The sequence below is a fragment of the Fopius arisanus genome, unplaced genomic scaffold (genome assembly GCF_000806365.1).
Source record: "Fopius arisanus strain USDA-PBARC FA_bdor unplaced genomic scaffold, ASM80636v1 scaffold00007, whole genome shotgun sequence".
Taxonomy (NCBI): Eukaryota; Metazoa; Arthropoda; class Insecta; order Hymenoptera; family Braconidae; genus Fopius; species Fopius arisanus.
This window is the reverse complement of record NW_011887746.1, coordinates 1,231,819-1,258,639: the sequence shown is the minus strand read 5'-3', so window position 1 is coordinate 1,258,639 and position 26,821 is coordinate 1,231,819. Positions and strand designations below refer to the sequence as shown.

The following is a 26,821-nucleotide window of genomic DNA, read 5'->3' as shown; positions in this document are numbered from 1 at the left end:
TGATTAAAGCGTACAATGATAGTTTCGGTACTCTATTAGTGAAATCCGGAGATAATTACCAAATTTTAATTAATTGGATGCATTTCCCAGAACTTCTGATTATTCAGCGGAAATTGAAAGTTTTCATTAATTTTCCACCCGAATTTTGCATTTTCAATATTGAAATTGATTAAATTGTAGATATAGAAGGTATAAATTTCAACAGAAATAGTCTCACAAAGAAAACGCTACCATATTATCTACTATCATCTGACAAATTACAATCAGGAACTTTCCAATAGAATTCTAAAAGAACTTGACCGGATTTTTCAAGAGGAAACAATATTTTCTGTTATGAAACTATTAGGATGGACCTGGACAAAATAAAATGATTGTGAATCTCTCCACTCACAGCCCCAAAGAACTGATACACATATCCTTTCATTTATAATCAACCCGCGCGAGTTCTTTCGCATAAAAAATCTACCAACAGATTTTATGCAATATTGAAAGAGTGGCAACCATTCTCGGCTGGAATTCTGCCAAGGTGGCCCTGCTGTCAGATAAGGGCCATACTTGGTAAATAGAAGGTGCGCCTTTCAGGCTTATCAGGTGGTGACCGGATCAGGTGGTCAACGGATCATATCGGTGTCGTTGTCAAGGTCCTAGTCAGGAAATTGTAGAGCTCACCTGATGATGTTAACCTCACTCGAAACTGATTAGATCCTTATCTGGTTATCGTAAGGGCAATGTAAACCATTTAAAGACCGGATAATGTTGGTTAGATCAGGACTTCAGCTCGCCATTCCGTTTCGCTCTGATCTGAACTTCAGCTTATGAGGGCCTTACTTATGAGGGCCTTACATTCCAATTTAGCAGACTTATAAAGACCTTGTGGCTGATAAACTTTCCAGTAGAGAATTTTATACAACAAATGTAATCTGTCACTTTTGAAGTAAAATGAAAAGAAAAAATCAGAAAATGTTGTGAGTGCTGGATTTTTTGCAGTACTTAATTTTGCCGCAGTACTTACATAAATTAGATGAGATCTCCCGAGAAAATTGTTCGTCAAGCGTCCGAGCTTTGAATATTCTGTAATGCTATTCCACCCCAGCAAATATCCTTGCCAATATCAATCCCAAATAAATCCTCTGTGATTGATCCTCTATTTGACTTGAGTTTGACGTCACATGCCACATTGCCGAAGCCAAAGCCGTGGCATTTTCCTGGCCTTTGCGAAATTTCCATTCGACTGTTGCCAATACTCAGTGTATTATCTCCACCGGTTTCCGTTATCCCCCACAAACGACGAGATTCAACCCAGATTTGTGCCCACAACTATCCCGAGGTTCGCCGAAAAATTCATGGAAATAGAATCGTTCGTTTATGATCTTTGGATGTCAGCCAAAGAATCAGTTTCAATCGACGAACATTGTCGACTCTTCATTCTCCAAACGTTGCGTGACATCCGCGTTTATTCCACGTCGAAGGCTCTAATCAAATCTCGTTTATGTCCGCCCATTCATAAACATCTGCATTCTCTGATTATATCTCATCCGAACTTGGTAATTACCAGCGGATCTTCCACGGAAATAAAGCATTCATGAAAATCTACGCGAAAATTATCCCTTTTACTTCAATTAAATTAATTAATTGGTGAATTAATTTAACAGAAAGGACTAGATAAAGATAGATAACATTAATACGACGGGAAATACATTTTTGTACAAATTAATTTCACTGAATTGAGACGTGAAATTTGCCGAAACTCGAATGGATATTATATGTGAATCTTCGTGGAAAGACACTGGAGAATAATAAATTTTCCAGAGTACTCTCATGAAAATTGTCCTTATCTTTTTTAGATTGTTACGTGAGTTGTTTCGTAATTGTTGTATCGACCTGGGTCCCATGAAATTGCAAGAGGAAGGGAAATAATTAGGTTTCATGTCGGGATATTTTATTAATCCAATAGAATCAGTTGATAGGTAGGTTTTTGAGGAATGTCCCGCGATTTAAAAGAAATTTCGAAATTTTTGTTACGACCTTTTTTATAGAACGCTTTCTATTTCTTAAAAAAGGTTTGACAAAGATTTCAGTATCTCTTTTAGATTATGAGATATCCTTCGAAAACTCAAGGTTTTTTTCTTTACCCCTTCACGTTTACGACTATAATATTTCCTCGATTTTCATGGCATTTCAGTGAAATGTTTTATCCCCATGCAAATTTACATTTCTCTTCTCATCTCAGTTATTATTTCTTTTCTCATTATTCACTTAATCCTTTTCTGGATTATTTCACTGAATTAACAGGATAGTGAGAGTCGCAAATTTTTGGAGAGGTTTCTGTCAGCCAAAAAAGTCCACGGAAAAGTTGGAGGAAAAGAAATGCTCGAGTTTGAGATTGCGGGGGGATTTGAGAATAGTTTTGAGGGGAGAATAGTGTCGCAGGTGGCAAACAATGACACATGCTGTTTTCTTATGAAATTTGTTGAAGGGGATGATGGGTGATTAAGGAGATATCGAATCCCATTTATAATGCCGGGAACTCTTCGATCCAAAAAAAAATTTGTTACTTCAAAAAGATCAATACAATCCTAATTTATAATTGAGAATTTAGAGAATTATTATATTCAATATTACACACAGAAGACACTATAATTAAAATACGAGATTTAGAACGTAATTTACCGGATTTTTGATCTGGTACATTACGTTTGGAAACGTAAATTACACCCAGAAATGCCGTAAATTGCGATTTTTATGTGGTAAGTTACGGGATCGATCGCGTAAATTACTATTCCGTAAAATCTGTGATTGGGAACGTAAATGTAAGGACACATATAGGAAAAACTTTTTTTGGGTAACATCAAATATTCAAGTTTGAGGATATTTTGGGCCATCTTAACATGATTTTCAGTGCCTTTTTTTCCATATTTTTCATTTTTTTTTAAAGAATTTAAAAAATCTTGAAGATTCAAGAAATATCGTTGAAAGGTGAAAGAAATCGAAGGTGGCAAATTTTGAGAGAATTAATTACCTTCCATGGCTTCCGTAAAATTTGCCAAATTTACAAAAATTGCCGAATTTTTAGAATGTTTATAATTTTTGAAATTCTTTTGGAAAAATGTTGAAAAAAAGTCATGGGAACTCATGTTCAGATAACCCCAAATATCCTCAACCTTAAAGATTTGATGACAATAGAGCTTTACTTATATGTGTCCTTGCACTTACGATGCCAATCACAGATTTTACGTGAATGAGATGTCGTAAATGACGAGGAAGGGAGCGTCAAGTACGGGGTCGGATCTCGTAATTTACAAAGTTGAAACTTGTAATTAACGATATGAAACCTCGTAATTTACGACATAAAAATCGTAATTTACGGCATTTCTGGGCGTAATTTACGTGGTTTTAACCCGTAATTTACGGTTCCAAACTTGTAATGTAAATCTCTTATTATAAGTACAGTGTTTTCTGTGTAATGATTATTTTTCTCATTGTTCTCAATTCATATTGATATTAATTAATTATGATTATTGTTATTATTATTATTATTATTAGTATTAGTTATTGTTTTCGTATGAGTTCGAGAAAAATGGAATATTTTCTTTCAATTGAGGTAGAATGTATTTTTCGGTGTTTCGTAGATCTTTGGGATTTTTCTTTATTCGAGTGTTTTTCTTGCGGGGAATAGCAGTTTTGTTGGATTAATCGTGATATTCCATCAGTGCTCGAATAATTCATCGTTGTTATTGAAAATTTGCCCTGGACGGGGCTAACTTTCAGGGTTTGATTCCCCTTTGGACAGCCCCTATTGAAGAATCAACAAGAGCTGCCCCAGGCAGAACAAGATCCACTGGGTGAATTTCCCAAGATAGACAGTGCAAAAATTACACGGAGTTTAGCTTATAAGACGAAACACTGGGATCGATGGTACACATAACCCAGCAAATCGATCGAGAGGTCACCAACAGGCTGTCGAACCGAATACCACTGAAATTTTAATTATCAGGAAATTGGTAATTAGTCGGATTTAAGGGACTCATAGATCAACAATAGGCATTTAGTTGCATTAAAATATTTTGTGTTTCGATTTGGTAAATTAATTACTTATTAATATATTGTAATTATTATAATAATTCATTATGAGAATTCGGAAGAATCATGACTTATATTTTTAGAATTTACGATAATTACGAGCATTGATATGACAAGAATACGCATTTATGGAATTGTTTTTCAATTACCATTTATAATTTGCATCGAAACTCTGAATATTTTGGATTTTAATCTGATGATTTTATTAATTACTAAGAAAATAATAATCATTATTTGAATTAATTTATGATTTAGAAAAACAATGGCTTCAATTTTCTACATTTACGATAATTTTTTCAGTCGTACGGATGGAAAATTAGAATTTCTTTGAATATTCAAGATGTTCACAGCTTTTCAGTAAAATATGAATATTCAAGAAGAGAATCACATGAGTTTTTAATTTTTCTTGATTTTCCACGGTGCCTACGAAATAATTTAATTAAAAAATCATAGAGTCTATTTGTTTTATCAGAATTGGAATTTACAATTCTCACCTAAAAATCAATACTCATGAGTGAATTCGAGAGTTAATAATCAATTGATGTCGTTATTAACTATTAAATGGAACGGGAATGAGGAAAGGATTTCAGGTTGACGAGAGGAATGCATATTCAGGACTAAATTATTCTGACTCCTCATTGAAATGATTTATTCACAACCAATTAGAGGGATATTTCAATTTCTTTCATTCTACTACTTCTAATTTAATAAAGACCATGATCTCGACTGGAGTGAATTCAATTATTTCATTTTAACAGTCGCCGGGATTGTACCCTTAAGATCGAATTGGACTTTTTGTTCGTCAATATTTTTTCAACATTCGAGCAAAAATAATGTATATTTCATTTGTTAGCATCACTCACTCACTCGAAAATAGATCAGTTGGTCGGGGTAATCGATCCTCTGAGATATATTCGTCTATCCAAACGCGTTATTCTGCTACTCGTATTTAACTTTACTTCCTTCTTTGAATCTCGACTTTTTTCCTCTCATTGAAACAAAAATGCAAATACGACTTTTATACTTCTAGTAAGAAGTGCCATTAAAAAAACGACTCCCTTTTAGTGGATATTCTACAAAATAAAATGGTAATTTTCACGACAAGGTTCCGGTAAATTCTATTGACAATTGTTCTGCGTGTACCTATTCCCTGAGCACTAAGAAATTTTTTAAGAGGTCACAACACATTTTACCTCGCAAATGAGGGAGCATTGCTCCACTTGTTTCATGTCAATTCTCTCCGTGTGACTTATCGCAACCGGATGTGTTGAGATTTCGTCATTTTTCAATTAACTACTAGTCATTCATCCGTCATTGCCGAGAGGACGTTTAAAATTCTGTAATAAAACGCTGTCTTTCACCTCATAAAAAGTCGCCCGATATATTTTTACACTTCAATTATCGTCAAAACAATCCCAGGACTCGGCATTGAATTATTAATTGAATCGTCGAAATTTTCCACTCAATTACTTCACTCCAATTTTCCGTATTCCAAGTCGTGCGGTGGTTATAAAAAAAATCCAATCACATTTCTACTCACCAAAATTTCGAGGAAAATTGTCACATGGAGAAATCGAATTTCCCCCTCATCCCGGATTCATCCCCGCAAATTTACGTCGCTCTGTCACTTGTCATGAAAAAACTTTGCAGCGTCTCTGCACTTATTCTTTCAGTCTGCGTGAATTTTTATTGTTTACACTCACTACTACATGGCCTTTTAATTTTTAAATAAAAATTTTCTCGATACGAAGAGGGAGTAAATTGTGGAGAGAAAAGGAAATGATAATGAAATGAAAATGAAATGATAAGGACGGCGTTTCTTTTAAGAGGGATACTTTGAATTTGTAATTTGGGGTTTTGAAACGCGGAATTATTTTTATGTTGGAGATTTTGTGGCGGGAGACTAGACGCGATGGGACGCGCTGAGACGCGCGGCACACCTCGGACAAATCGTGTAAAGCATGTTTAGCTGTTGAGTTTTACTTGCGCCGACTCAAATCATCGCGAATAGCGCAAGCGTCACTCGCACACATGTTCAATTACAATGAAACAACTGCGACCCGTTGCATACTTTTACCTGAGTCGACGCCGATTTCTCTTTGGAAAAGAGCGAACCGCACGGAGAAAAAAGAATTCTCTCAAAACTCAAACCTCGGGATAAAGTACCCTCTGACCTCTTCGCTCAAACAACTTTGTTTGGGGATCGATTCAACGAGGACTTATCGCTTTCAACGGAGAAATTCAACTTTAGTTCGAGGATCCCGAGTAAATCGGAGCTTTCAAGGTTCAATCAGGAAGTGAGAAGCGTCAACAATTCAAATGATTTGAGTTACCATTTTGATGACGTCTCACTTCTATGATTTATAGCTTTTTCAGTCTTAATCTGAGACTTTTGAAGGCTCATTTGAGACCGCGAAATGACTTGAATTGATTTTGGACTTCCATAGGGATACAGGAGCATGAAAGGAAAGATCCAAATTAAGACTTTGCAAGCCTTGAATGTGAAACAACTTAATTGGAGACTTAAAATTAAAACATTTCTGATTTCATTTGTATTTTCGGCATTTAATTAGTAGGTATTTTAGTGCCGCTAATTATTCATCTCTGATTTGAATAAGCAAATGAAAATTGAGTGATTTAACAGTTTAACTTGATAAATAATGTATAAACAAAAATATACTTTACGGAAAAGCCCCTCAAATGAAGGTCGAGGAATCATACAGACGTGGAATTTGCCATTTTCTTTTGTCCATTTGCCTTGAATCCTTGGAAAGCATTCAACATTTCTTCACGTTCCATCTCTCACTCCTCTGATACTTGATTCAATCTTTAAAAAGGTCGTTCGTTTTTCATCGTGTCAACATTAGAGCCAATAAGTTTAGCTCACGTTTCTCAAAGAATAGTGTTTGCTCGCTTCGATAGGAAAACATTCTTATTGCTTCGGAAGAAAATAAGATTTTTCCTTTCGTTTGATATTTGAGCTTCGAGAATTCATTCACGGTTCAGCACCAGGGGGAGACAAACTGGCACAATTCACGGTATTGTACATAAAAGTGACCTTCGAAATGGTATTTTTACATTGTGAACAACACATGCCCTTATCACTTTCTCAAGGCTTTTATCTCCTTAAGGTTGGAATATGATAAGGGGCAGATCTATTTTTTTATTACAGAAAGTTTACTCCAATTATTATTTAACTTTAATTAGCCGTTATTAATAATCAATATTATTATTATTTAATTAGTATCAATTAAAGTTTTTAGAATTGAACTCGAGACTTATACCAAATTTTATTTCAAGATCTGCAGTCCTAAACATTTGGATAAATCATAATTTGAGACTTTCGAGATCTAAATTGAAATCATCAAATGTCTGAGCTAATATTAGAATGCAGTTATAAATTTTTTAAATGGTAATTTTCTGAAAACTCTTGCGCGTAATTTCTCATTAGAATTATTGTTGGGGAATTAATCGCTTAGACCGCGGTTGGGGTTAATTACAAAACGAGATTACCCGTCGCGCAAACAATGCAATATGAAAACGAGAAAGAGAAAAGCGCATGTTGATTGAACACAATACATAAAGGAAAAGTACATTTGTCCCATCCGATATGAAACCCAAGGGGATGGAACGATAAAAGCTACCGAGGAATCATAAATTATTTCTCCTTTTTTAATCTCACACTGAAACAAAACCCATCCATTCCGGATGTTGTTTTCTCTACAGGATTTCAATGATAAAAATTGTCAGGGGGATAATAATTTCGGGGGCTGTGAATATTTCATTTAATGGACGAATGTAAGCATCAGTCGATGTTTGCTCGTAAAATATTTGCGTTGGCAACATATTTCCCGACTTTTCATAGCATTTTTTTCCATAACCATGGAGGGTATAGGAGATAAAATTTATCAATTTCCCTGCACTTTTGATATTAAATCATAAATTCGATTTCCGTCTTGACCCTTCAAATGTCTCCAAGGAACACCAACAGGAAATAAGGTGCGTCCCGCAGTTATTCCAAATTATTCTAAATGATAAAATATCGACGGAGATATGGACTTATCGACGAATGGTACCGAATCTAGGGGAAAATGTCACTTTGATAAATTTGAAATTGCGTTTTTCAAATAATTTCTGTCCGTAGAAAATTGGCTCGTTACGCAATATTTTTTAGAATGTTATGCAAATAAGTATCGCATGACGTCTCGGACTTGTCCCGAATAATGAAGACAATTTACAGGTCGTTTGAGGCCGATCGATCATCGTGGGTATAAAAAAACTCCTGACAATGCAGATTCTTTCAGTCTTTCATTTAGTCTTGACGTGGAAATAAAGAAGACAGAATGACAGGAGAGATAATACTGTTTTCACTAGGTAAAAGCGGGCGTTATCTCATTAATTAAATTTCCATCAGCATCACGATTTTCATCATTTCCTATTTTGCTTCTAATTAGCGTTCTTATTTGATGCAAATGCCGCGAATCTGGGACTGTCGGCGCTTGAGAATATTCAAGACATAATTCTTGAGGGAAAATTCACTGGTTCGCTGCTTCTACCTTTGACGATTAAAGAGGAACGTGCAGCACCCGTTCGAGAGGTGATTTTAAATCCCGAGGAGGACATCACTTTCAATCTGTTTACGAGATCTAATCCGAAGAAAGGACATCAGCTGACTGTTGGAGATCTTATAGGTCTTGAGGCATCGACTTTTAGGGAGGATAGACCCCTCAAGGTTCTCGTCCATGGCTGGACCGACAAGGGTACCTCCCAGTGGATGACCACCATTCGGGACAATTATTTATTCCAAGAGAATTGCAATGTTGTTTTAGTTAACTGGTTTCCCACTTCGATTAAAGAGTACTCTGTCGCTGCCAAATTGACGGAACAGGTAATCCCACCATTTTCTTTCAGAACATAACATTTTGGAACGCTTCTTCATTTTTTTTAGTAGAAACTTTCATCAATCAATAGCTGACCTCAGAGATATGGATCTTACAGATCATTATATGTATAACTCATCATTTTTTTTGCTCTTTTTATAATTCGACAAGGAGGAAAATGGGAAATACTCTCAAGGAATACTAGGTAGCTCTCACATTTTTTTTAAGGATGTTCAACCCTCATATATAGCCAAAATTTACGTTTTTAATTTTTTTTTGAAGACCATCGAAGGGATTGATGTGAAAAAATATAAAGTTTTTGCGTTTTGTCGTTATTTAATCGCTGACGAAATTTTGTGGTGGTCTGATTATTCTCATTCATTTTTTTCTACGCTTTTGTGATTCTTTTTAAAAAGTTTAGAAAAACAACAGAAACATGTTCGCATCACCTTGAAACTTCGTGAATCATTAAATAATGACAAAACGTTTCTTTTTCCACGTCAGTCGCATGGTAACTCTGCCAGAAAATGAAAAAAAATTACTTTTGGCTATACATGGGTGGAGAAGATCCTTATAAGGGCCCGCCTATGGTTAGGGCGTGCCCTGTGGAGTTGATCAGTTCCTCCGGAGTACTATACTTAATTGCGCCCATACAGAGAATATTTAGACAATTTTTTTGCAATATACCAGGAAGTTTATGGAAAATTATTATAGTTGAAAATAAAATCAGTTCTGAGAGTCGAAATTTCGGGGTGAAAGTACCCCCGTGACAAGTCATTAATTCGATCTCAAACAAATATATTCCTCCAGATTTCATGAAACCAATTTCATTGAAAAGTCATTTAAAAGCATTCTTTATTCAACTGCTCGTTAAAGACAAAAACAAATGCACTTTCAAATGAAATTGCTTTTATGAGATTCGGAGCAACACATTTTTTTAGATCGAATTAATGAATTTTTTTGGACTTATTTAGCGCCTGAAATTTTAAGTCTCGGAGGTAATTTTAATTTTTATCTTAATCATTTTCCACCATCTTTCTGTCACATTACAAAAAAATATGTCCCTGTGGGCTGGTAATCAACTTTAAAGGGTATTTTCATCCCTTAAACTCGCGTACAGGTCGATAAAAAATACGTGCCACTTAGTTTTGAATCCTCTATAACATATTGAAGTCTCATGAAAATCGGGGGCAGACACTTACTTACTTAATAGTCAACCTTATCAGTTGGATTTTATCCAACGGGTGAATGAATTTTACAGATAGGTGGATACGTCGGGGAATTTCTGCATTTTCTGAGTACCTCGGTCAATATTTCATTAGCTAATGTTCACATACTGGGGCACAGCCTAGGCGCTCACATAGCTGGTTTCGCGGGCTCAAATTTATCTGGCACCGTCGGGCGAATCACGGGGATGGATCCAGCCCGACCAGGTTTCGAATCACCAATTTTCAAAGATCAGAATGCCAGATTGGACCCATCAGACGCCGTATTTGTTGATGTCATCCACACTTGTGCTGGTACCTTGGGATTTATCAGAGCAATTGGTCATGCGGATTTTTACCCCAATGGAGGGACTTTTCGTCAGCCTGGATGTGCCTCAATAGTCTCTCGTAATTTTTCCTTCATTTCATATAATTCCTAGGGAAGATGCGAAACTAAAACAATAATTAACCCTCAGTCTTTGCTCTACTTTAAATTGTTTTCAGAGTACTGTAGCCATGGGAGATCTCACCAGTTCATGGCTGAATCAATCGTCTCTTCGTTGGCTTTTCTAGCGGTCAAGTGCGGCAGTTGGGCGGAATATAGAGCAGGGAAGTGTGAAAATTCTACAGCTGTCATGGGGGAAAAGGTCAGTTCTCAGACCCGAGGACTGTTTTTTTTGGAGACTAATAGCAAGTCGCCGTATGGCAAAGGGGATTTCAATTCTATATTCTGAATTTGGAATGTGTCACTCTTCAGATAGCATCCTTTAATAAAAGCCAGCGGATGCCATGAGGTGTGGAATTTTCTCGATTATGTTATTCTTCTGGAATAAAATAAGGATCTCTTCCAGAATCACTGTCACTTTATCGTAGACAAGAAGAAATGAGGACAAGAAATGAAATAAATAAAATTAAATCAAACTTATTTTATTCGTTTATCATTTTATGAAATCATGGTATTGAATGAGTGAAATTAATAAATTCAGTCATGTTTTGTCTAGATTTCCGCATTGGTTTTATATTTCTGAAGGAAATAAATAGGAATATTAATGTATCATTTCATAGTATATTGTACACCAAGGGAGGAAAACATGGCCTCCAAACCACGAGGGTTGTCCTCCCTTGGTACACATGGTTTTTCCGTCATAACTACACGAAAACTTGGATTTTTCTTCATAAATGATGGCAGGAATGTGGGTTATGCCATCCCGAGGATCTTTCTTCCTGTCGGTTCCGAGAAATGTTAGGGCAGAAAATTAGGAGTAAGTTCGTTGAAACGAGATCTTTTTTCCCTGTGCAATCACCACTGCAATGTAAACAGTGAGCGCGGAGATTCAAATCATTACCAATTTCCCTACTAATTTGCTGACTCTAATAAAAACTAATTGAGTCATTAACAGTTATCAGAGGGGCATTTGAAAACTTGAGAAATCATCTTAATTTTCAATTGTTTTCGTATCATTTTATGGTGCCGTAAAAAATCGTAGAGTCATAATTAGCCGATAAGACTATCTTCCGTCATATATAAGGATGAATAATTGCTATATCGACATCACTTGCAACTTCACCGCACGAAATGCAGCTAATAAAATATTTGAATATTGGATTATTAACTATCGGACTGTGGATTCTATGTGCAATTGAGAATGAGGCGTACAGAATTTTGTGTATTTTTCCGTTCCAGTCGAGGAGCCATCAACTCATGTTCGATGGAATTATGAAAGGATTAGTGAGAATGGGACATCAGGTGGACGTAGTCACTGTGTATCCCTTTAAAACGCCAGTGCCTAATTACAAAGTGATTGTTAATCTTGAGGGGAAGACATCTGGATTTATCAATCGGTTCAATATAACTTACGCCACGGACATCGGATCTGATACTCTTCCTTGGATAGCACTTCCTTTTGGGAACGGATTGTGCGAGTATCTAGGACTTCCTGAGATACAGAATATTATCCGAAATCCACCGCAAGATCCACCGTATGATCTGGTTATGACAGAGGTAAAAATCCTCATTAAAGAACTCGCTAAATATATAGTTTAGCCCCACCATAGATAAATATAATTGAAACTACAATTTCTTTGATATTAACCAAGAGAAGCCCCTTAAAAAAAACAAGGCGAGTGAAAAGAGACAACATAGGCGGAAAAGCAAATCCACTGTTGGGGTGCTGTGCAGGTTCCTCAATTATGATCCGACGTTGACCCGACGAGCAAATCATATTATCTAGATTCAACAATTTGAATGACTATCGACGGGTGTAGCGGTGGGTATAGCACTCGTCGAGTTAAGTCAGCGATATTAGGTGGTCAGGGAAGGTGAGGTGAGACTTGTGTGACCGAGTGATGTGCCCGGGATTACCATCAAAATCTAACATCTTTCTGTGTGTCCATTATCTATGAGTGTACCAACATGTGATATCTTTAGGGCCGGCACATCGCCATGTCCTCGTCGTGGCCCTGGATAAGACAGAGAGCGGTGTACTAACAAACATATTTTCCAACGTAATTGTTTCCCCCAACAACTGTTTCCAGGTTGTGAAACAAGGACCGCAAATCTACACACTCCATCACACAATCTATAGAATGGTTTGGTGGGGCTAAACTAGATATTTACCGAGAATTCAATTAATTGATTCTCTTCCGAACATCATTAATGATCTGCATTAGATTGGCCCTCCAATTATCGTGACTGCGTGAAATAGCGCTTGAATAGATTTTTCTACTGAAATGCGCTTGTTAAGCTAATTCTCATTGTGCCATATCAATTCGTTGCACTCTAGGCATTTGGCGCCAATTGTTTTATCGCCCTGGGACACGTGTTGAAGGTGCCAGTGGTTTTGGCCAGCACTACGATACCTCTACCCTGGCTAATAGAGAGTCTCGGTCAACCGCCGTTTTCAGCCTTCATGTCAGGTTATTTCACAGCCTACGTACATCCCATGTCATTTCTGATCAGGGTAATAAACACTATCCAGAATCATATCAGCGATATTCGATTTCGTCGGTACACGGATAGAGTTCAAGACGCGCAAATACGAAAATACATCGATCCCAATATTCCACCGTTAAGAGAACTTGAGAAAAATGTCACTCTTGCTTTGGTCAATACTTGGCACAGTCTCCATGGGGTCCAGCCGATAACTCCTGGGCTTGTGGAAATCGGTGGAATTCACGTGCAAGAACACTACGTACCAATGTCTAAGGTAATTCATTATAAACAATAACTACATACTAATATATAAATCTGTACATAAAAATATTCGATTTCTCTCAAATACATTGTTGGAAAATTATACTTGAATTTTTACGTGAAAAAACTTGAAATTTCTAACAGTTTTTGATTGATGAATCATTTAGTTTTTTAATGTTTGGGTATTTTTCAATTTTCCGATCGACCTACCATTGAAAAATTGTAAAAACGTTGACGATTCGAGCAATCATTTTTCTGAATTTTCATGATGAACGTGAAAATTGTACCATCCATTGACAAATCAATTATTATTTGACATGAAAAACCAAACTTTCTTGAATTTTTAAGATAAAGGAGAAATGTATTGACCGTTTTAAATTGAAAATTAATTCAACTCATATAATTCAAAATTATGATGATTTGTCATTGAAATTTCAAAACTTAGATTTACAAGGATTTACAAGGAACAAACGTGCAATAAAATTTCTAGAGAGTAATTTACATTAATTCTTTGAAGAACTAGATTTTTATATGTCTTTCTCATAAATCTATGCGAAGGAATTGGAGAAGTGGATGAATGACAGCACTGCTGGAGTGATATATTTTACACTTGGGTCCATGGTGAACATTGAGACTTTTCCTGAACCGACAATGAAGGCAATTTACTCGGTATTCAGGAGGATAGCACCTGTAAGAGTACTCATGAAAGTGGCTAATGACTCGGCACTGCTTCCAGGATTACCGGATAACATCAAGACTTCTTCCTGGATTCCTCAGGTTGCTCTCCTAGGTGAATATGACATTATCTTCACTGATCCAATTATTTTCTAGTAGATATTTGGTGGAAATGACATTCCATTCGTATTCACAGCTCACAAAAATACCAAAATATTTATAACTCATGGCGGACTCATGAGCACGTTGGAGGCACTCACATTTGGGGTTCCCCTAATTGGGATTCCGCTCTTTGGGGATCAGCACAATAATATAGCAACTTACAAATCCCATGGGATTGCTCTCCAATTGGATTTATACAACATCACTGAAAAATCCCTATTCTGGGCCGTCAATGAAATATTGAACAATCCAAAGTACAGGTAATAAAATCAAATAATATTTGCGACTCGCCCCCCAATTTCCTTTTAATTGATTCGCCAGAATAAAGGACAATAGATTTTTACTGTCCTTTTAAAAAAAAATAATTAAAAATCAGTGGAAGAATTCTGATAGAAAGAACCATATAGGATTTTTATAAAGTGGCACTGGAAATGAAATAGAATTTCATCGAGGAAGTACAATGTTTTTCCACTGAATTTTTTCTTCTTTTCCCATCAGTGAAACAGCAAAGTACCAGTCGAAAAAATTCCTGGATCGTCCCATGAGTGCGATGGACACAACTATTTTTTGGGTGGAATATGCAATCAGACATGGCCCAGGGGCTTTGAGATCACCGATCGTTGATCTTCCGTGGTGGCAGGTGGAGCTCATCGATGTTTATGGCTTCTTGGCTCTCTGCCTCTTAGCAATCGTCTATTCAATTCTTCGGCTCATAAAATTCGCTCTCTCCGAAGAGCCAACGAATCCTCGAAAACGAGTCAAACGAGATTAATAAGAGAAATGAAACCGAGAAATGCTTTCCATTTTAATTTCCCCCAATCAGAAGCTTTAGTCTTCAGTAAGAGTAGAGTTTATTCATGTTCTAGTACAAAAGCATCACAATAACTATTATCATAGAATAAAATAAGAAAAAAAAATATCACCATCTTTATAAAAAGCGTATTCCATTATTTTTACATAAGCTCTCCAGCTCCAGTGGTGTCGAGGCCCGAGGGCTTCTCCACCAAATCTCCAAATCGCATTCTGTATTTCTTCCTCACAATGTCCCAATCGACGACGGAATCAATACTCGGCATTGTTTTGAATGACAATTGGCTACCCACGGGGCTCTGGAGTCTGGAGAATCCGACTGTTGACTTTTGACCCTCAATCGAGAGCAATTTGTCCTGCGCATTAAAAATTCTATGAGTTTATCGATTTGTTTTTCCACTGGCCTGCAGTTAAAGTTGAGAGGGGAAAGTCAAAAAAACTTACGCGTGACACTCGTTTTCCCGATGGCTGACTTCCGGCAAAACCCTCCATCACGCTCACTCGCTTTCTTTTGCCTCTTCGCTTCTTGCAGACCCTCACCACGTACGTTACCCAGGTTGTGATTAAATTCAGAGGTGATGGTGCAGTTCGTGTTCTGTGAAAAACGTATCAAAAAATTCAATTGAAAAGCCTAGCCTTTTCTCAAAAATTCTCTGAATTTATGGAGAAAATTCCCTGAATTTCATTATGATTCTTACCGAATTCCAGGGAATTCTCATTGTCACAGGAGTGGCACTTAAGAATTTTCCCTTAGTACTATTTCACTCACTTTTGCATTTTTCGGATAAGTTTGCTCAGGCCGTACTTCCATTCTATATCGCTTTGTGACTGGATGCTCTGGTATGTGTCGCTCATCATTGCAATTAGCAGGTTGATCAGGACAATTACACTCACCAGCATGTACAGAGAAAATGATACCTGGAGACAGACAATCGATCCATCAGTGAACGTCACACTGGGAAAAGGTGAATCTACTAAGGACTTCCAGGCCCATTGCCATTTTTTTTTGTTAAAACAATTTCACCAAGTGTTTCCATTTCAAATTATATAATAAAAAAATATCTTCTCCAATTTATTTATTTTACAACAGAGAATCTCTAAATCTGTTACATAATCTACCGCAAATACAAAAAAGCCTTTGGATATCCTCAAGTCATACTCCAAAACGTGTACCACAGTTTCAATTCTAAGGCATTTTCACCCCGAAGAAAATTCTCTTGAAAAAAATATCCAGACAAATTATGTATTGGTCTAACAAAGTGGTTTATACAATTTTAAGTACAACAAAAATTTTCCATTATAGGGAAGATCATCAAGTAAAACTATTTTTAAGTTAATTTCCGAAGGACAAAAATTCCTGAAAATGCTTTTTCTGCGAGATTTTTTCCGGGAAAATGTTTTGGGGTTTAATTGTGTCCGGGGAAAAAGTGTCGGACTATCCCCAGTTTCATATCCTAAAAATCATCACCTTGAATAGATAAATCGTCCAGGTGGGCTGCAGATTACGAGCGAAAGTAAAATCGTCCGTGTCCTTTTGGCCGAAAATGGCGAAAAAGAGATTTTCCGTAACGTCAATAGGATTGGCTATCACTGCAAAGAAAAATCAGCATTAAAAGTGAATTCGAGTTGAGATATTGATAAAATAATGTCGACTACAACTCAAAGTTGTTTGTCCACTGATCTAACGACTATTAACATTAATAAGAAGGGGCTGTCGCAGGGATGAGGCTAGCATGGAGTCATACCGTCGACATTATGACATTTCCTGAACTGAGAACTACAGCGGGCATTTCTTAATACCTCGCCATTTCCCATCTAACTCATGACGATGATGATGAATGAGTTCCGGCATTTTTTAAAATGATTATTGGATGAACGAAGTAAGCAGTCTCTGTCCATCATGACAGATTTACAATCGTCGTTGTCATGTACTGCTGGTGCACTCTAATTGACATTTTATGGTCTAACTAAACTAATTGTGGTAAAAAAACATTTTTTATTGGGACTAACCATCGTGATAACGCAGAAGAGCTGATTTATTGTCCCCTGGGCTGTTCTGCAGGATAAAATATCATTCAATATCTACGTAATTAGAGGAATAAGGGTGTAAATGAAGACACAGGTTGACAGTTGGAATATGTATTTAACAAATATCTAATCATAAGTATCAGAACGAGATGCGTAAGGTAATGAATTTATGTGGATTTTCACAGTTTGGTAATTTGAAATGAATTCAAATTACTTGGCTATTGTTTCTACTTATCGGAGGAAGTACATTAGGGCTTGAAGGGGGCAGTCTCTTCGACGATCATTATCTGCTCTGTGTCAAGGTTTTCTGGTGTTTCTTCTAGTGAGTGATCTTTTGGCTCGTTGCTGAAGAGGGCTCGGTATTTTCTTCTCACCTCATCCCAATCTACTACGGTATCGATTCTCAATGCATTACTGAAGGATAATTGACTTCCTAGGGGACTCAGGTGTCCAACTGACATGGCGACACGATCGGTGTGCCCCACCTGAGTTCTTTTTATCTTGGATAACCACTTTGCACCGACTTTGGTGCGTGGAGACAGTCTGCTGGATCGATGGAGACTCATTAGATGGATTAGTGATGGTCTATGCTTCTTCGCTGTTCGCTTTCTACACAGTTTCCATAAAAAGGTCATCCAGGTTGTGATGAGGTTCAGGGGAGATGGGGCTGTTGTTGTTCTAGTGGAGAAATAGTGATTTGGTCATTAGTGATTTTCAAGTGTTTGGGGCTTTTGTTCTTGGGGAATTCTCATACCTGTGCATATTTCTAAATAATTTACTCAAGCCGTACTTCCACTCGATGTCAGACTGTGCTTGTATCCTCTGGTAGGTATCACTCATCATAGCAATAAGGAGATTGATTAGCACAACCACCGATACCAGCATATATATTCCAAATGCCAATTTGAAGAATACCGTTGTGAAACTCGACTGTTGGCTCTTCTTCACCACTCGAAAATGCTCGTGAGTCGTTTGTCCGAAGATTGCGAAGAAGAGCAACTCACCTGCCAGTATTGGACTCATCACCACTGCAAATACCATCCAATAAATTTATATCGTCGCTCTTGATTGAGAGATCATGCATTTGGCATTTTATGTTCAGTTCCGGTTCATGCAAGTTTCGAGTTCATGCTTACGAAAATTTTCGGGCTAAGGCTATTGTTTGTGATTTTGGGGAGTAGATAGATTTTTTAGTCTTCGCTGGAAATATTTGCTCGTTATTTGCGAGGCTGGGGACGAATGAAAAAATTTTGTCGAAAAAATTTTGTCGAAAAACTTTTTGCTTTCTCTGGGAAATTCAGAAAAAGATTTACAGGTACTCTATTGGCACAATTTATTCTGCTCTATACTCGGATCTTACAGTCCCCATGAAAATTCAATGTAATTTCTCTGAGAAAGCGTAAAGTTTCTTTATGTTTTTATTTCTCATGCGTAGAATGCTCACTGGCCGCTGATGCAAAAGGTGATGAAAATTTTGCAGAAATATTTGAGTAACGATATTAGTGTTGGTGTATTGCTTGTTGCTTTGTCATCTCCTGCCGATAATTTCACATGCGCGCAATTGTTTCTTTTATTTATCAAGACTTACTGAACGTTGAGTTCATTGTGATTGCTGGTTTAACGGCATACTGGAAAGGTCGTTGAGAAAAGTAAATGACATCGAAAAATAACTTTCACCCTCTCTCCTTTATTATCACATCTCTACAAACTGACAACAATTAAATAGGGGGAGTTGATGAAGTTGGTATAGGCGTCGATGAACTACCGAAGCCATTTTCCTCCTCCGTCACCATCTCGTCCTGATTCTCCTCCTTCTCAAGCTCTTTCTCTGGCTCGTTACCAGTGAGAATGAGATATTTCTTGCTAATTGCATCCCAATCCACTACACTCTCAATCCTCAATGCAGTGTTGAAGGATAATTGACTGCCGAGGGGACTCAAGTGAACATTTCCCGTGTGCCCCAGGCTGTCTTTCGGACGAATCTGACCTTTTTTCACTTTTGACAGCCACTTTGCGCCCATTTTAGATCGCGGGGATAACTGACCTGTCCGTTGTAAGCCCATCATGTGGACTAATGATGGACGTTTCTTCTTCATCGCTCGCTGCTTGCAGGATTTTATGAAATAAACCATCCAAGTTGTCAAGAGATTCAACGGCGATGGGGCTGTTGTGGTCCTAGTAAGTTAGACATCAACTTTCATCATCTCCTCATCTCCTTTTTCCATGTCTTATCATTAAAAAATTCCAGAAAACCTTGCGCTTCTGAAAAATTCTATTGAAATTCTATTTTAAAATCATCATATATGTCGGTTTTGTGAATAAAAATCAACACGACAAGGCCTACAAATCTAATGTAATTCTCTGGTACAACTCGGAATTCAATAGAAATTCTTACAGATATGACTAGAGATTGATTGATGAGAATTTATATACAATTTTGATATTACAAAACTGACCTGTGCATATTTCGTATGAGCTTACTAAGTCCATACTTCCACTCGATGTCAGACTGCGCTTGAATTCTCTGATAGGTATCACTCATCATGGCAATGAGTAGATTAATCAATACAACAACCGACACCAGCATGTAAACGCCAAAGGTCAATTTGAAAAGGGCCGACGTCCATTCAGGTTGTCCAGTCTCAACTTTGAGTTCGCTGTGTGTTGTTTGTCCAAACACAGCGAAGAAGAGATATTCAAATGCAAGTAATGGATTCATCTTAACTGCAAAAGCGTCAATGATTATTGGTGATTCATTATCGTTAGCTCGATACAGCGGTATTGATTTTGTATGAAGCAGATTAGCTACATTGTGTATTGAATCATGTATACGAACCAACGAAACATGCTCATGCGTTTTAGTTAGGTAATTATATAGCGGCCATGCTGTTCGGATGCTGCTGATTCTTGGTTGCACATATCGTGATGCATGCCATAACTCGGGCACCTTCATTCCTTTTATTTATTTATTTTTTTTTGTTTTTCAAATGTCAATGGTTTTTTCGTCGTTGTATTGCGATTTGCACTTGGTTTTAGCACTTTTGCGTTATTCAAGACACTTTTTTGTTTTGTACAAAAAGAAAATTATTTCACCGTGCACGTTCAACATTTATTGCGCAGTGGACTTCATGCGCAGGAACATGAAACAGCCACAGGGACAAACTGTGGAATTTTTGGGGAATCGTTGAACATACACATGCAAGTTCGTGGGATTTTTTTCGCCCATTTTTAGGTACCAGGTGGTGTTCGACACCTGGGACTTTGAACACGACGTGGTCGGGACTCTGTGGTTGGACGAAACTCATTTTCCCGTTTCGTTCAACTACAGAATCAACAAGTTATTCATATTCGCAAGACGACAAATCAATACTCCTGGTTGTCCTTTCCATATAGCTGTGGATCAATCTCAAATAGGCAACACATACTCGCATCATTAATTCATAAACAATTAAGAACAAAGACATATGCATTGCAAACGGGACGACACCGAGGCAACGAGTAGCAGTTTTTTCTGTTTTTTGTTTTGTTTGTATTGATCATTTTGCCGGCGGTCGTCATGACTTACTATCTCGGGCACTATCGTCACAACAATCATTCTTTTTCTTGTAGCGGCCGGAGCGATGACGGGTTACCATTGGCGTTGGTCCCATCCACTCAGTATCATTCGCCAATAAATCTAATATTTCAGATTATATGTTATGTTTCTGTTTATGATGGATCATGGTGAAGGCATCACCTCTCAAGGCATCAAATATTGCCGGGACAAAACAACACGTTTCATATTTTTCGTAATTTTTTAATGTAAACTGTAAAGCGTTCTATCGAATTCGGTGAAAAATCCTTCAAACCCACGTCGGTTTGTCCCGTAATATTGAAAGGTACAATCCGTATTAAAATACTACCCTCAATTATAAACGAGATTTGTCTACTTTTCCTACTGATATTTCATTAGTTTCTACATTTCAAACTATTCTCTTTTCAAACCAAGAGTACTGCCTTGAAGTCTTCACTCGACGGCCAAAGCAAATATTTATTGAATACCTATAGAAATTCTTTGTTCAAGTATATTTAGTAGCTTCAAGGCAGCACCCGATGATTTACAAAATAACTGAAAGCTTACTGTCAGCAAAGAGTTGATCCTTCTTGTAAGTGTTGTCCTTAAAAGCCTGATTCAGCGCCACAAAGTGCATGGAGAATCCAAACACGAAGATGGCTAATACAGCGAGAAACCTCGCAAGATCCTTCATAAGATTTCCAATGATGATAGCCCAGGGTCCAAACAGATGATGAAAGGACAAAAAATCCAGTATTTGAACGCATGCCAGTAGAAAACTCAGTGCGAAGAGCTGATTGCGGAGGTAGAGGAGAGTTGGCCAGAGATCTTTTGGAAAGAAACGCCAGGCAACGAGATGAAATGCAACACCGCATATGGAGAAAAGTAGTACAGCGAGTTTAATCCATCCTAGACCACTTTTGTCACTGGGATTTGTCAGTTCAAAGAGTAATAATCCCGACAGCATAACAAGCAAGCACCACTCATAGCTGTAGGGCATCAGATTATTTCTCATAACTGGATAGGGGGGTGTTATAGCGACTAAAGATAGGAATATCATTAAGTACGCGTGGGAGGTCAGGTACGACATGAATTTGACGATTGGTATGTTGTTGTACTTATGTCCAAGGGGCAGTGCAAAGACAGCCCAAACGGGTGGGCAGAAGACCATTGTAAACCACAATAACATTGATCGAAAGGCACTCCAATTCAGACTGCCTCGCCACAACTCGTGGAGATATCTCTGGACCACTGTGTGGGCGATCACCTCCTTCTGTTCGTTCTCGATCAGAACGTCCAGAAATTCCACATTTCGTCGATCCATCGCTGTGAGAATTCTTCCTGCTGAGTCTGCACCTGCTGCCAGTGCTAAAAGCTCTGTTGCCATGCTCTCGCACTGCTTTCCTGCTGCTATCAGATCCTTCGCTCGTTCTTTCTCCTTTTCCGAGAGCTTTATGTAAATGTTCGAGAGCTTTGCAGCTGCGTCCACTGGCGCTGGGGACACCAGCACGAACTCCTCAATTGATTTGTTGTTGTGGCTTTTGCTGCAGACCATCAAACTGTAGACAAACTGTAACAAGTAATAAGTAGGACATTGCTTTTTGGTCTTTCCGTATAGTATGAGTTTCTTGGCTGATGAATAGACAGTATATTCCCGAATAAATTGCAACTATTGAAGGAATCGAAGCAATCGCGGTTAGTATCATTAATCCTTTTCATTCGATAAAATTTATTTAGTAGTAAAGCTTACTCGTTTGTCTTCCATAAGAGCATAAGTGTCGTGCTCCTTTTCCATGAGATACTTAAGAACATTGTTATGGCCCTCAGATGCAGCGAACCAGATAGGTACGCATCCCAAATTGGTTTCGCTTTTTGGTGATGCTCCACTTTCCACCAGGAGTTGGACCACATCCAGATGTCCAGCCCTCGCTGCGCAATGCAGCGGAGTCCACCCATTCTTGTCTGTGGCATTAATCTCAGCACCCTGACCCAGCAGCACCTCCACCATTTGGTGATGGCCATGAGTTGCAGCTATGTGTAACCCAGTTTTGCCACTACGATCGGAACTGTGAAGCAGTTCCGCTGATCTACTTAGGAGGAGACCGACGACTGTTATGTGACCACCGAAGCACGCCAGGTGAAGAGGGTTGTAACCGTTTTCCGTCGTCGCTGCTTCCACCTACGGATTTAATGGCATATGAAAAAATCTCATTAAAGAACTGGACATTTTCTCCGGAAAATTCGATTGAATTGATTCTCGAAGGCTATAAAAGTTATGGAGCTCCAGAGTTTACGGGCGCGAAAGTCGTAGAATGTCAAAATTCTTAAACATTAATTTTCTTTCGTCATGTAATGGAAAAATTGAATGTATCGGACAAATATATAAAACTTATATATCCATTTAAGGATGTTCTGCAGCTATAGTCAGAAGAAAAGTTTATGGACCTTTTCTATAATTCGTTAAATTTATTTTTAGAATATCAAGTTAATATTCATAGAAATGTATTGAACTCATTTATGATGATTACAAAAATGAATCGATATGGAGATTTCCACGGAGTCTCCTCAGAGTTTTTGTAAACATAAACAATGGTTTCACAAGAAACCATTGTCCAACTCCACGTTACTTTTACCAGTATAAATTATAGAAGAGGATATTTTACTGAGGTCGGTGGTTTGGAAAAATACCCTCAAACCCCTTTAGAATTTTACTTCTTACTCAGAATTAACTAGTTGAAGTAATAGCCATAGAAAATTATTATATTGTATTTGATTTTATGAATAAACATGATATATATATTTTTTAAAATTATTATTACGGCGTTTTTTCTTCCCTTCATAAGGATGCTAATCGGCCGGCCCTATCCTCACAAGAATGACTCCTAGAATTTCATGATCGTACGAACTAAAATACCTGGACTCCAGCAGAGTTCAGCAACAGTCTCACGACATTCTCATTTCCGGAATAAGCGGCCAGATGCAGTGGCGTCATACCGGATTCACTGCCTAGTTCTCCAACAAGGGAATTCCCCGCTGGAGGATCTGACTTAACGGTTCCAGGAACGTGCGTCAGCAGCTCTCGTACGGTATCTGATGAAATTAACAATCTTCTCAGAATTGAAATCATAAAAGGAATTGCTGATACCATTGATTAGTCGTTAAAACGGTCAAGTCTCACATGTAGATTGTACCGAGACCTTGCAAGGTCCTGTAATCGCATCGACTTATCTCGGGCGCGTGACCTCTTGCCCACTTTCCCTCGTAACTTGAAAACATTGTGCTAAGAAATATATTTATTGACCATAACGTTATTAGGTCGATCGATTCCGACGGTGGAAGAATAGGAAGAAAGAAAAATTAACGGTGCTATCGGTTGGCACGCGCCCTGGTACCACGTGTCACGTGTCTCAACGAAATATGATTTTTTTTTTCACTGCTGTGGTATTGTTGAGGATATGAATTCAAGGGAGGATTAACACCGCCTTTGCGTGATGCGTGCATTCATATTTTCTCTTCCTCGGTTTTGAGGTTTAGGGCCGGCGGAGGGGTTTCGAATAGAGGCCTGTGGTCACGCGAATCATCAGCACTTTTTTTCCTTTTTTTTTTCTTTGATAATATCAGCAAGTCCAGCTATTTCTATATGACGGTCAGGAGGTCAAGAGTGTGTGTCACTTGGGATATAAAGGCTAATTTGAAGATATCAATCGTATTTTCTTGGGTATTTGAATTGGCTCGGATCCTTATAATGAAATTTGAATGTTTAGGGAGATTTATGCGGCAGTTGGGCGACTAAAAAAGACCAACGACCTAGATTCTTACATCAGGGAAATTGCGATTACATTCCGCGTAATTAACATGAAATATGAGGGGTTGACTTCTGGCGATCAAGTGGAACCCGGAAATGCGGGGCTACACGCTCCCGAAATTCTTAGAATAATTTGGCCATTTTTTTGTGAAATTCATTGGAGCCCTAGTCAACGGTAAATTCCTGGCAATTTTTTATTCATTATGTTAAAACTTCATTTATTATCCATTTTTTTTAATAAACCTTCGACTTAATAATTTGATTCGTTAATTGTACAATTTTCGAAATTTGTGATAGAAACAAAATCAAAAGGTTTTGAATTTTTCAACAAAATTCTATGATACGTAACCCCTAAACCAAACTCGAAGAGATCCTCCCCAATCCAAGAATAACCCCAAAACAATGTTCAAACTTTCAATGGCCCCAGAAAATCTATAAATCCCCGAATGGAATTCTATTTCTGTCCAAACCCCCAATACCCGCAGCCACGCCACGCTTCATCATCAGAAGACTCACCAGCTTGGCCGAAATAGGCAGCGACATGAAGTGCAGTAACGCCGAGTTTTTTACTGGATATTCTGAGTGACTGAGAGGAGCGCATGACCTCGAGTACCTGTCCATGTCCATGCTGAGCAGCAAGATGAACAGCTGTGAAACCAGCGCGATTTTCATCCGCGCACGAAGCCCCTGCCCTGACGAGTGCCTTGACGACCTCAGCATGTCCTCCTTCAGCAGCGAGTTGAAGTGGTGTTGCTTCAGTCAACTTGTTCCTCGCCGAAATCACGCCCTGTCTATCAAACTTCATGAGCTCCTCAATGACCTTAACACTGCCCTGCATGGCAGCGATATGAGCGCAGCTGTTTCCATCTTTGGTGCATGCCATGACGAGACTCGGATGGGTGCGCAAAAAAAGCTGAGCAACATCTGAGTAATTGTTCATAGCAGCGGCATGAATGGGCTTCTGCCCTTGTTCATCAGTCGCGTCGATGCTTGCACCGAGTTCCAAAAGTGTTTCGCACACCTTCATCTGCCCCGAGCTAGCTGCCAGGTGCAGGGGTGTCTGTTTCTTCAGGGTCAACACATCAATAGCTGCTGAATGATCCTGAACGAGAAATCTGACGAGATCGGCGTAACCGTTCATCGATGCCAAGTGCAACGCTGTCCTGCCCACTCTTGATTTTGAGTTGATGAAGGCCTTGCTGCCTAGCAGGGCATCGCAGACACCTCTGTAGCCTCGCTCGGCGGCCAGGTGCAGTGCTGATCTACCTTCTAGATCAAACACGTCAACCCTAGCATGATTCGCCAAGAGATTTTTAACCAACTCCTCGTGTCCACGATGCGCGGCTATCAGCAGCGGCGTCCAGCCAACTGCGCTCTGTTTATTGAGGGCTTTTTGCACTTCTGTTACTGATAGGTAGCTTATCATCTCCGAGAGAACTTCGTTGTTGCCAGCTGCTGCGCATTGGTGGAACGCTGACTCCTGGCCCTGACGGGTCACCAGAGACACGTCTGCACCACCTTCTAGCAGCGCCCGCACCACAGCTCGATCGTCGCCCGGTTCTCTCACCGTTTTTGGATCTATCTGTGCTGCGTAGTGCAGCGCAGATGCTCCTTCGTTTGTCAGACTGTTTATATAAGATGTTGCTGTTTGAGCGCCCAATTTATCCTTCACGAATTCTATCAGCTTACGCACCACCTCCGACTTGCAGTTTCTGCAGGCTAGGTGCAGGGGAGTCTCCCCGTTCTAAGACAGACCAGAACATTTCAGTATTTATTTTTATCTGAAACGCAGAGCTACAGAAATTGTCATACAAATGCCTTGCTACTCCGTTTAAAATTTTTTTCATTTTACTATTTCCAAATGAAAGCATTATAATCGGTGAAATCTAAGTTTCTCATTTTCGATGTCATATCAACCTAATATCATTCAAGAGTTTCAAAAATTCAATTTATACAGTGTATTGGTACGTATGGTCATGGATCAGGCAAATCAAACATTTTTTTCTCCTATATATAATTATTGTGGAACTCCAGTCTTCGATATAAATCAGAATTCAATTGACTTACTAATTTTCCTTATTTGTGAGTTTTTTTTGCACGAGTTAGAAGATAACCATTGATATATGTCAATGATTAACCAAAATTCGTACTTTACAAATTTGGAAAGTTGAATTTTCGCCCAGTAGTAGCATATTCTACTTCAATTGGAGTCGATTAGAGTTTCGAATGATAGTGTCATTGCTATACTATCGAAATCAGAAGATAATTACCATGGAAATATATGTTGATATAATTTATCAGACGACCATTCAGACTTATTGCTAATTTATTTGCAAAAAAAAATATACAAAAAGAAACAAGATCTCGGATTGGAATCCCAGTCTGGATTATCCACTATTCTGTTATAAATTTTTCTTTCACTCGTATACC

The 26,821-nt window shown here is 38.2% G+C and overlaps 5 protein-coding genes across 6 annotated transcripts in view; 2 read left to right on the top strand and 3 right to left on the bottom strand.

Annotated features, from left to right (window-relative positions):
- LOC105273858 (calcitonin gene-related peptide type 1 receptor) overlaps positions 1-6,021 on the bottom strand; it is a 64,029-nt gene extending 58,008 nt beyond the window's left edge. For both annotated transcript variants that reach the window (XM_011316538.1, XM_011316539.1), the window contains exon 1: positions 5,621-6,021. The gene's annotated coding sequence lies outside the window, so the exon portion shown is untranslated. The remainder of the gene's footprint in view (positions 1-5,620) is intronic.
- A 2,364-nt stretch (positions 6,022-8,385) lies between these two features.
- Positions 8,386-11,090, top strand: LOC105273861 (pancreatic lipase-related protein 2). Its single transcript, XM_011316544.1, has 4 exons — positions 8,386-8,454; positions 8,535-8,968; positions 10,222-10,573; positions 10,670-11,090. Exons 1-4 carry the CDS (start codon positions 8,424-8,426, stop codon positions 10,897-10,899), a joined length of 1,047 nt encoding a protein of 348 aa, XP_011314846.1. The 5' UTR covers positions 8,386-8,423; the 3' UTR covers positions 10,900-11,090.
- Positions 11,091-11,727: 637 nt separating this feature from the next.
- On the top strand, positions 11,728-15,112 carry LOC105273853 (UDP-glucuronosyltransferase). Its single transcript, XM_011316530.1, has 5 exons — positions 11,728-12,167; positions 12,949-13,371; positions 13,917-14,148; positions 14,230-14,455; positions 14,694-15,112. The coding sequence occupies exons 1-5, from the start codon at positions 11,742-11,744 to the stop codon at positions 14,965-14,967; spliced, it is 1,581 nt and encodes a 526-aa protein (XP_011314832.1). The 5' UTR covers positions 11,728-11,741; the 3' UTR covers positions 14,968-15,112.
- A 15-nt stretch (positions 15,113-15,127) lies between these two features.
- On the bottom strand, positions 15,128-18,637 carry LOC105273882 (uncharacterized). Its single transcript, XM_011316574.1, has 9 exons — positions 18,622-18,637; positions 17,788-18,061; positions 17,408-17,711; positions 17,281-17,313; positions 17,016-17,061; positions 16,474-16,595; positions 15,775-15,923; positions 15,450-15,600; positions 15,128-15,361 (listed from the first exon to the last, which is right to left on the bottom strand). Exons 1-9 carry the CDS (start codon positions 18,635-18,637, stop codon positions 15,149-15,151), a joined length of 1,308 nt encoding a protein of 435 aa, XP_011314876.1. The 3' UTR covers positions 15,128-15,148.
- Positions 18,638-18,700: 63 nt separating this feature from the next.
- nompC (no mechanoreceptor potential C) overlaps positions 18,701-26,821 on the bottom strand; it is a 19,752-nt gene continuing 11,631 nt past the window's right edge. The window contains exons 6-12 of the mRNA XM_011316573.1: positions 24,908-26,135; positions 23,501-23,676; positions 22,337-22,765; positions 21,154-22,156; positions 20,599-20,709; positions 19,490-19,757; positions 18,701-19,208 (exon numbers count right to left, since the gene is read on the bottom strand). Of these exons, the coding sequence (XP_011314875.1) occupies positions 18,752-19,208; positions 19,490-19,757; positions 20,599-20,709; positions 21,154-22,156; positions 22,337-22,765; positions 23,501-23,676; positions 24,908-26,135 (3,672 nt within the window). The 3' untranslated portion in view covers positions 18,701-18,751. The remainder of the gene's footprint in view (positions 19,209-19,489; positions 19,758-20,598; positions 20,710-21,153; positions 22,157-22,336; positions 22,766-23,500; positions 23,677-24,907; positions 26,136-26,821) is intronic.

Coding starts and splice junctions, on each gene's coding strand:
- LOC105273861 (XM_011316544.1), top strand. CDS start 8,424: ATGACAGGAGAGATAATACTGTTTTCACTAG. Junction 8,969..10,221: donor CTGCCAAATTGACGGAACAG/GTAATCCCACCA, acceptor TGAATTTTACAG/ATAGGTGGATACGTCGGGGA. Junction 10,574..10,669: donor ATGTGCCTCAATAGTCTCTC/GTAATTTTTCCT, acceptor AATTGTTTTCAG/AGTACTGTAGCCATGGGAGA.
- LOC105273853 (XM_011316530.1), top strand. CDS start 11,742: ATGCAGCTAATAAAATATTTGAATATTGGATTATTAACTATCGGACTG. Junction 12,168..12,948: donor ATGATCTGGTTATGACAGAG/GTAAAAATCCTC, acceptor GTTGCACTCTAG/GCATTTGGCGCCAATTGTTT. Junction 14,456..14,693: donor TTGAACAATCCAAAGTACAG/GTAATAAAATCA, acceptor TTTTCCCATCAG/TGAAACAGCAAAGTACCAGT.
- LOC105273882 (XM_011316574.1), bottom strand. Junction 16,596..17,015: donor TCTTCTGCGTTATCACGATG/GTTAGTCCCAAT, acceptor TTTTCTTTGCAG/TGATAGCCAATCCTATTGAC. Junction 15,601..15,774: donor CTTATCCGAAAAATGCAAAA/GTGAGTGAAATA, acceptor CGTTTTTCACAG/AACACGAACTGCACCATCAC.